The sequence below is a fragment of the Physeter macrocephalus genome, chromosome 7 (assembly GCF_002837175.3).
Source record: "Physeter macrocephalus isolate SW-GA chromosome 7, ASM283717v5, whole genome shotgun sequence".
Classification (NCBI taxonomy): Eukaryota; Metazoa; Chordata; class Mammalia; order Artiodactyla; family Physeteridae; genus Physeter; species Physeter macrocephalus.
The window spans coordinates 123155069-123164175 of NC_041220.1; the positions used below are offsets into that span (position 1 = coordinate 123155069).

Consider the following 9107-nt stretch of genomic DNA (forward strand, 5'->3'; position numbering starts at 1 on the left):
ATGTGGGATCCTCCCAGACCGGGGCGGGAACCCAGTTCCCCTGCATCGGCAGGCGGACGCGCAACCACTGCGCCACCAGGGAAGCCCCAGATTAAATTTTAAAACAAGGCATATTAAAGCATATCATTAAATCCCAAGTATAAATAAAATAGTAATGTAACAATGACTAACCTGTATGTTTGGCGAGTATGCTGTATGATATTAAATTAGTAAAGACTTAAAAATTAAATACTTAGATTTCGCTTTTAGGTATGTTGTGAATAGCAAATTACATAATTGATACAAAGCCCTAGACACAGTGCCTGGCACACAGTAAGGCTCAATTAATTAAGTGGATTGCCATCACAAAACAGATCTTAGATTGGCATCAGTAAAATTTCTCATTCAATAGCTCAAGTAATTACAATATAAATTATTGGGACCTCATGTAACAATGAAGTGGCATTGTATTTAAATTCTAAGTATACAAATGGCATCTTGCACATATGCTATCTCCTATTAGTGTATCTAATATTTCTGAGTTTTCAGTTGAGTTTACTTTTGATCAAATACAGCACAATATTGCAATGCAGAATGAGAAACTGGATGGAAGCAACTTGGAAAGTGGTTCACAGCAAGCCCCATTTACTCCTCCTAACACCCCGGATCCACGAAGTCCCCCAAATCCAGAAAACATTGCACCAGGTAACTAATTCCCTTACAAATAGAACAATAAAGTTGTTATGCACTTAAATATATGACTCAAGTCAGTTGGACTCTTTAGTAAATGGTATCTAAATTATACAGCTTTTCTCATTATATATCTACTTTGTAGATAAGTTCAGGACAAATGTAAAGATTTAGACCTAGAGGAGTCTCATAAAGCATTTACAGGAGTCTTACGTTCTTTCAGATGGTCCATTGTATTTGTTGGCAATCACCTATTATATTAAAAATTAAGTTGTTTGTAATTATATTGAAAACCTATTTGTATAGAACTGTACAACTTATGAAGTGCTATGATATATATTTGTCTAATTTAATAATAACTCTAAGACATTTATTATAATCCTCATTTTACAAATTAAGAACCTGAGGTTGTGAATAGCTATAAGCCAATATTGACTGTTCAAGAATTAAATCCAGATCTGGTACCAAATTTACAGATGTCTCATGTGAAGCGACCTTGTGGAGACTGCTTTTGTTATTTTCTGCTCTCTTACATAACCTTAAATGCAATCCTTTAATACTGTATATTTGTTTATTATCTTAAAGGAGAAGCAAATGCTATCCATATCAGTATATGTTACTTAGAAGTATTGTTTGATTTTGAAATATTCAATCAGAAAAATTATCTGATCTATTTAGACAATAACTTTTCAAAATAACTTAAAGCAAATACCTTTAAATTCTTCCTCAAGAGTAATGTATAAAGTAGGTTTATAAAATTTTCAACTACTTTTATATTGAAATTAGCAATACTTATGTCATATGTTTGTAAATTAAACAGTTAAATTTAGCAAGAGTACTTCTGGAAATCTTCTCAAATAGCAATAGTGTTTTTGAAAATATATAAGTAAAGCAACTGTATAATATTAAATCTTATTTAAAAGTAAGTTGAATGTCAGTCACTGATGAGCTTAGACTTATCAGGACGTTCTTACTGAACACAGTGAGAAAAGGTATTGATAGACGTAATAAAGTAACATTGAAGGGAACCAAACACACAATTAGAATGCACAGAATTCTGAAGTGAAGCACTGTAATAGAGTTCTCAAATAGCTTTACAATTTTAAGTTCTCGAATACAACATTAAGCACATGGGGGAAAAACAAGCTTTAGAATCAGACAGACCTGGGTTCAACCTGCAGGCTCCTTTCATTTCTGCCCATTTTACTATTGTGTTGGGAAGGAAAATAAATCTCTTTGAGTCTCAGTTTTCTCCATCTGTAAAATAAGGAAAATAAATCTCACTGCACATGGTCGTTGTGAGAATTAAATGTGAAAATGTAAGTATAGTCCCTAACATATAATGAAGTACTCAGTTAAAATTAATCCTTTCCCTACCCACCTTATATTCTTAATACTCAACAGACTATATACATATTCTTTTAGCTCCAACCACTATATTGCAACCTCTTGCTTTCTAATGCTTGGAATGGTAGGGTATTTTTTTTAATAGGAAACAGAAGACATATAGAAAAGTTTATGTTGATTCAATCTGGTACTCCCATTACTAAGTTAAAATGTTTATTATTAATCATTATCATAACCTATGGAATTGCAAAAGGAATAGAAAAATTCATCTCTACCCTCAAGGAATCATACATAGGGAGACAGGACAAATGTCCACACTATATTTATAGTCTCGTTTTCTCTCTGCATATATAATTCAATATCATATGTACATTTTATTTACCATCACGAATCTATCTATTAATATCTATCTATCTATCTATGTATATATATATATATATATAAAGAGGGAAACTTTGAAAATACAAATTCATACAGTTATTTAAAGCTAAATATTCAATTATTAAATATTTGGACATGTCTATGTAATATAGTCTAAGAAAAGGGAGAGTTTGGAGGTTATCAGATAGCTTGTGATGAAGCAAGAGTAATGGATCCTTCCTTCTTGGTCGATGAGTTGAAAAGTATAACAAATTCAGGGAGCAAATTATAGCTTATCCCAATTTAGCAAAAATTTTTATTGATTAACCTACTATGTCTCCACAAGCCAACTTATCTCAAATATGAATTAATAAGTCTTACGACGCCACAATACTGCAGGAATGAAGTTCCTTTGAATTTAAATCAGTTATATTAAAAATATATTTAAAAATCAAACAAAAATGTTGGCATGTAGCATTGTTGAATTGTATTATTTCTGAGAGGTTAAACATATGTGGAATCTTTCTTGTAAATAATTCAGTGTATCCAAAAAGAAAAAAGTTATTAGTTAATTCTGTCTATTAAAAAATTTGAAAACCTGGAATATTCAAAAATGTGAAAAGATTAGACCATTTATAGTTCAAGTCAACAGATTATTATTAGATTATTACAAAACCCTTAAAATGATCATGAACATGATGTAGAAGCTTTCAAAAGTATTTCAAACAAAATTGATTTGCAATAAAATACAAGATTCCATGTGCACTAGAATTATAGTTATGTGATCATTATGCTTATAGGTGAAGAAAAACTGGGGAAAAATTGTGTTTTGGTAGTGGGATTTCAGTAAGTTTTTAAAAATACAGAATATTAAAATTTCCAGTTTCTATATGGTTGACTCTGATCAATTTTAGGAAAGGAATAGGAAATAAAATGTGGTAGTCATCGTAATGGAGTTAGGTATACTATACAAAGGAAAGACATGGGAAAAGGTAACTCTGCTTTCCTGGGAAAGTCAGGAGTGAATAAACAGAAGTGATAACCTCAAGCTAAGGCTTAAAATAGCAATTTGTAGGTGACAAGAGTTAGAGAGAGTATTCCAGGCACAGGGAACAAATGGAACAAGTAGGGAGGCATAACGGGACTCAAGCTTCAAGTAGATCCATAGTTCTGGAACATAAAATGTGAGAGGAGAGGGCAGGAGATGAGGCTGGCTGGACAGTTAGGTAGGGCCATTTGTGTCATACTGAATAGTTTTTTTTTTTTTTTTGGCCACACTGCATGGCTTGTGGGATCTTAGTTCCCCGACCAGGGATTGAACCCAGGCCATGGCAGTGAAAGTGCTAACCAGTGGACCACCAAGGAATTCCCTTGCTGAGTAGTTTTGATTTTTGTCCTGGGGAGCCATTATAGAACCTGGAGTAAGGGAAGTGAGTGACCTGATAAAGTTTTCCACTTAAAAAGGTCACTCAGGCAGCAACAGGGAGGTGCCTGGATGAAAGGTCGAGAGCTAAAAGATAAGTGTGAAGGCTACTGTGAAAACCCAGGCAAGAGATGCGCAGGGCCTGAACCAGGTAGGTAAAAATGGAAATGAGGAGGAAAGAGGTAATTTGCTAGAACAAGATCTCCCAATGTTCTGTTTGCAAATCACTTGCATACAATTTGTAAGCAATACTTGAACCTTCCTGTCTTTGGAGGGAAGACTCCATTATCAACATTTTAAGTCAGTGTCCAAGGTGATTCAGAAACACAAAGTTGAGGGCCCCTATTTTAGAAATCCTCAAATACAGTTGGTAATACTTATTGATATGTTGTGGGAATGAGGAATTGTTTAGGACGGTGCTTCTGTCTTGGACATCTGAGGGTAGTGATAACATTTGCTAAGATGACCAATACACAAAAAGCAGCAGCATGTATTGGAAAACGGATGCACGTAGGTCTAGGCAGGTTATAAAGGGTGCCAGGAGAGTATTAATTTGGATAAATATAATAGGTGGTTGAATAGAAGGGCCTGGAGATCAAAAACAAACCTTGGAATCGTCAATATGTAGGTCACAGTTAAAGCCAAGAGTATAAATGAAATTTTCTAGGCAGAGTGTATAGTCTAAGAAAAGAGCTTTGAGTAACACCAACATTTAAGTGGCAAGCGGGGAGAAGCAGCCTACGGAAGAGACTACCATTTGATGCCGGAGACAATCAGAAGAAAATTAAATTACTGCAAACAAATAACTGTCTACTGGTGAAATTATCAAGAGTTTTTAGAAAAGAAAAAGTAATTTTTAGTGTAAAGAAAGGATAGGCATGGTTTGGCAGAAGAAAATAGAAGACATTTTAGAGAAGGAAAAGAGCATCACGGAAACCCAAAAGTAGGAGTGATCAATGGTAGAGGTTTTGACATGGTGGAAGAGAGAATTATATGAAAGACATAACTAGGTGGTATGGTAGTATAGCTGGAGAGTAAACAGTTGTGCCTTTGAAGACTTGAAGAATGTCACTTAATGCATGTGAAAATGGTTTCACATTTACGCCAGGAATTTGTGTGACTTTTAAATGGTACTTACAGAAAATTTCTAGCTCATGTGAGAATAAATTGAGGAGGTGAGACTGGAAGCAGAAAAGCTAGAAATCCTCAGGAAGAAAGTAAACAAGGGATGGACACATCAGGGAATAAGAAGGGCCTGATTAAGACAGTGGAAACAAATTGCTTCACCATTTTGAAGCTTGAACATTTTACAGACCACTCAGAAATTTATGATAGTCAACACCTGAACATTACTTCTAAAGAATCAGCTCCAGAGGAGGGAGATTTTGTCTTCATTGATATTTCCCCAGAACCTAGACCACAGCAGACACTCAATTTACATTTCTAAATTAATCCATTAAGTGTGGTATATAAGGCTTAGTATAATATAAGGGGTACAATTTAAAAAAAATTAAGTTAATCGTTTCATTGAACAAATATATACTAAGATAGTCAAGGAAAAAATTAACTATGATTTGGTAAAATTAAACACTAAGTGGTTTCTTTCGAAAATTCCATAAATTAAAAGGGGTTTAAAAATGTCTCACACTTTCAGATTACTCTTTTCTGAGAGATCATAAAAAGAATGCATTCTTCATAAATTTACCCCTGCATGAAAAATTAAACATGGGAAAATGTTAGGTGGAGTTTAGTAACTCTTAGGCACTCTGTGTTTACTTATTCTTGCAATATTTTTCCAAAGGATATTCTGGACCACTGAAGGAAATTCCTCCTGAAAGATTCAACACCACAGCTGTCCCTAAGTACTACCAGTCACCCTGGGAACAGGCCATTAGCAATGATCCGGAGCTTTTAGAGGCTTTATACCCTAAACTTTTCAAGCCTGAAGGAAAGGCAGAACTGCCTGATTACAGGAGCTTTAACAGGTAATTCAATTATCCTGGGTGACACTTCAGCATGCAATACCAAGGCTTTTATATCATGGTATGGAGAACTGAATCTTCTGGTAGAAAAAAATTTTTTAAGACTCTAAATAGCAATATATAATATCTCCTTAGCCTAGGTAAAGACTCATTTTTGCAATATTATTAATATGACAAACCTTAGTCCCTTTTTAGTATAACAATGAATGCTATAATTCAGAAACAATCACTAAGATCATCTCCCACATTTTAAAATGTTATTTTAATAATAATTTCTAATTTGAAGGTTGATATTAGTTTATGTGTTGCTGCAAATGACAATGCTGTTCAAGAATTTCAGAAATAATTTGCATGCAGGACTATGAGAATTACCATCTAACTCTAGGTTCCAATATATATTTGCGTAGGCTTTAAGACAGATTAAAGGTAATTTAGGGCCAAGACTCCAGCACATATACCCACCAATACTTATGCTACCAAAAATACTGCCAAATAATATCTGCATTATAGTTTACACAATGGACATTTATTTTTCCCTGTTATCCATTTTTTATAATTTCCATATATTTTTAATGGTCTCATAATCCATTCTTTGACCACTAGATTTTTATTTTAGAGTAAAATATCTCCAGTATCCTGTCTCACACACACTCAATTTATAGGCCGCTTAGTGATTATTCACTTAAAAGTTAATAAATTAAGGAGTAAATTTTTTTTTTTTTTTTTTTGTGGTATGCGGGCCTCCCTCTGCCGTGGCCTCTCCCGCTGCGGAGCACAGGCTCCGGACGCGCAGGCGCAGCGGCCATGGCCCACGGGCCCAGCCGCCCCGAGGCACGTGGGATCCTCCCAGACAGGGGCGCGAACCCGGTTCCCCTACATCGGCAGGCGGACGCGCAACCACTGCGCCACCAGGGAAGCCCCAGGAGTAAATTTTTGATTTACAAAAGAATGCCACAAAGGCGTTCCCCTGCATCGGCAGGCGGACGCGCAACCACTGCGCCACCAGGGAAGCCCCAGGAGTAAATTTTTGATTTACAAAAGAATGCCACAAAGGCTGCATTTAAATAGTGACCTTCCTTAGTACTTTTCAAATTATTGTACTATTAACATTTTAGTTTTCACATATTGCTATAGTAATAGTATGAGTACTACATCTATTATTAGTAATACATTAGTAATACATCTACTAGTATTACATCTAGTACTACTAGCATTAATGAGGTATACCATAGAATTTAAGGAGGGTTTGAGGTGTGGCAAAGAAAGGCTGTTGAAGGCCCATTCTAATCAATGATATAATTTTTTTCAAAAATGAGAATGTAGAAAATTATAAAAGTAAAACACTAGGAAAAAATGGAAACTAATGGAATACTTGAGGCTTGTTTTTGAGATTAGTGCTTTGGAGATGCCATATGACTCTGTATACCTTGTGGCTTCAGTACCCCATACCTGCTGAGCAGCTTGCTTCCAGTTCTACAAACACACTATAGTATCTGGGTTGGTTATAAAGAGATGCCTATTGATTGTATAAAGACCAAGTGAGTGCTATAACAATGAACACAATACTATATAATTAGGAAATGTAGCTCCCTGTGTTAAATCAAGGCTTTTGTAAATGTAACACTGTATGTGTGTGTGAAAGTGAGAGAAGGGGAGGGGGAGAGAGAACTTAACTTGCTAGTAGTTCTCCTTTACCTGAGAAAATTTTATTTGAATATATCTATTTTTTTCTTTTTGTAAAAACAAATGAGAACAACAGAGACAGGGAGAGGAAGTGGGAGGAAATAAGTAGTTTTCAAATATTCTCCAAGTCTTTTGCAAAGAGTAAAATAATGCTCTTTGGTAGCCCCATATTATTATACATAATTACTAGATATTGTTAATAAAGCATGTAAGAGTGAGATACAGTCTTATAGCCTTCAGCAGTGGTAATGACTGGATGAGAATGGGCTCCCAAGCCTAATCATAATTTCAAAATAGCCCATAGTTTAATACAACTTTGTATTCTTATACTCATTTTGAGATATTTAAATATTTATGTTATATTTAAATAACACTATATTAAACCTATGTAACATGTGAGGAAAAGTAAACTAGGAGCAAGGAGGTTTCCAGCTCTGCTTCAAAAAGCTGTATGACTTTGGGTATGTCACTTAACCTTTCCTTGTATTAATTTCCTCATCTGTAAATACATTGTATGATTATATGATTAAGTACCTTTAAATATATTACATGCGTTATCTATTTAGTAGAGCAATTTATTTTAACTTCTATACAACCATTTTACATAATTTTTTACCTTATAGAATAATCAGTAATTATTATGGGTGTTTTATATGTCCAGCACTATTAATTTTTACAAATGCAAACCAATTATTGATCAATTGAAATAAACAACAAAGCATATATTAACTGAATCTGAGTGAAACAAGCTTGTTAATCACTACATAGACGATAAAATGTAAAAATCATTTTAAGTCAGATCTATGTTTGAAGAAATTATGTTACGGGAATCATAGAAATGCACAGTGATCTTTTAGTAGAATATTCCAAATCTTTCAGTGGAATTTTTTGCTTCACTAACTAAAACTTGAAACTATTTTCAGAGATCTTAAAAATCTTACAAATAGTCTCTCACTTTGAATGCTTAACATCTCTGTTAAAAGATTTTACTTTGTGTCTGAGGGCAATAAAAATTTAAACAGGATATAGTCTCAGTGGTGCCAAAGAAAAGAAAACTTTGCTTTTCAAAGAGCAACCTTTCACTGGATAAGCGGTAGGAGGTAGGAGATGGGTGATGAACAGAAGGGAATGTTTTCATTTACAGAAGAAAATGACCCACAAATTGGGTGGGAAAAACAAAACAGAACTGGATAAAAAGGGAAAAGCTAATGCATTAAATGCCAAACCCAAATATTGGATTTCAGTGGCACGGGAACATTTCTTTTTTCATTTAATTCAGAAAAAAAATAAATAAATGAGTAAAGGTGATTTCTGGAATTAATAAATACAAGATTAATTGACCAAATTCAGCCTAAATCTAGAAATGCTCAACTCCAGCCTCTTGTATCCAATGGATATCCGTATACTCTTAAACTCCCGCAAATGAATATATGTCTTGTGCAATTGCTGGGGGCCCCACAATTAAAAAGGCCATGGCTGGTTTTTTGTTTGTTTGTTTGTTTTTGCGGTACGCGGGCCTCTCACTGTCGTGGCCTCTCGCTTTGCGGAGCACAGGCTCTGGACGCGAAGGCTCAGCGGCCATGGCTCACGGGCCTAGCCGCTCCGCGGCACGTGGGATCTTCCCGGACCGGGGCACGAGCCCG

At 34.9% G+C, this 9107-nt stretch overlaps 1 protein-coding gene and 1 long non-coding RNA gene across 4 annotated transcripts in view; one reads left to right on the forward strand and one right to left on the reverse strand.

The window, feature by feature from the left end:
* The window catches only part of LOC102983146 (uncharacterized), a 189095-nt gene that overhangs the window by 156557 nt on the left and 23431 nt on the right, over nucleotides 1-9107 (reverse strand). For both annotated transcript variants that reach the window (XR_008617879.1, XR_008617878.1), the window contains exon 3: nucleotides 1834-1926. This is a non-coding gene — a long non-coding RNA (uncharacterized lncRNA). The remainder of the gene's footprint in view (nucleotides 1-1833; nucleotides 1927-9107) is intronic.
* Nucleotides 1-9107, forward strand: part of MYOZ2 (myozenin 2) — a 35627-nt gene that overhangs the window by 21134 nt on the left and 5386 nt on the right. For both annotated transcript variants that reach the window (XM_028492235.2, XM_028492236.2), the window contains exons 4-5: nucleotides 555-684; nucleotides 5601-5784. In XM_028492235.2, the coding sequence (XP_028348036.1) occupies nucleotides 555-684; nucleotides 5601-5784 (314 nt within the window). The remainder of the gene's footprint in view (nucleotides 1-554; nucleotides 685-5600; nucleotides 5785-9107) is intronic.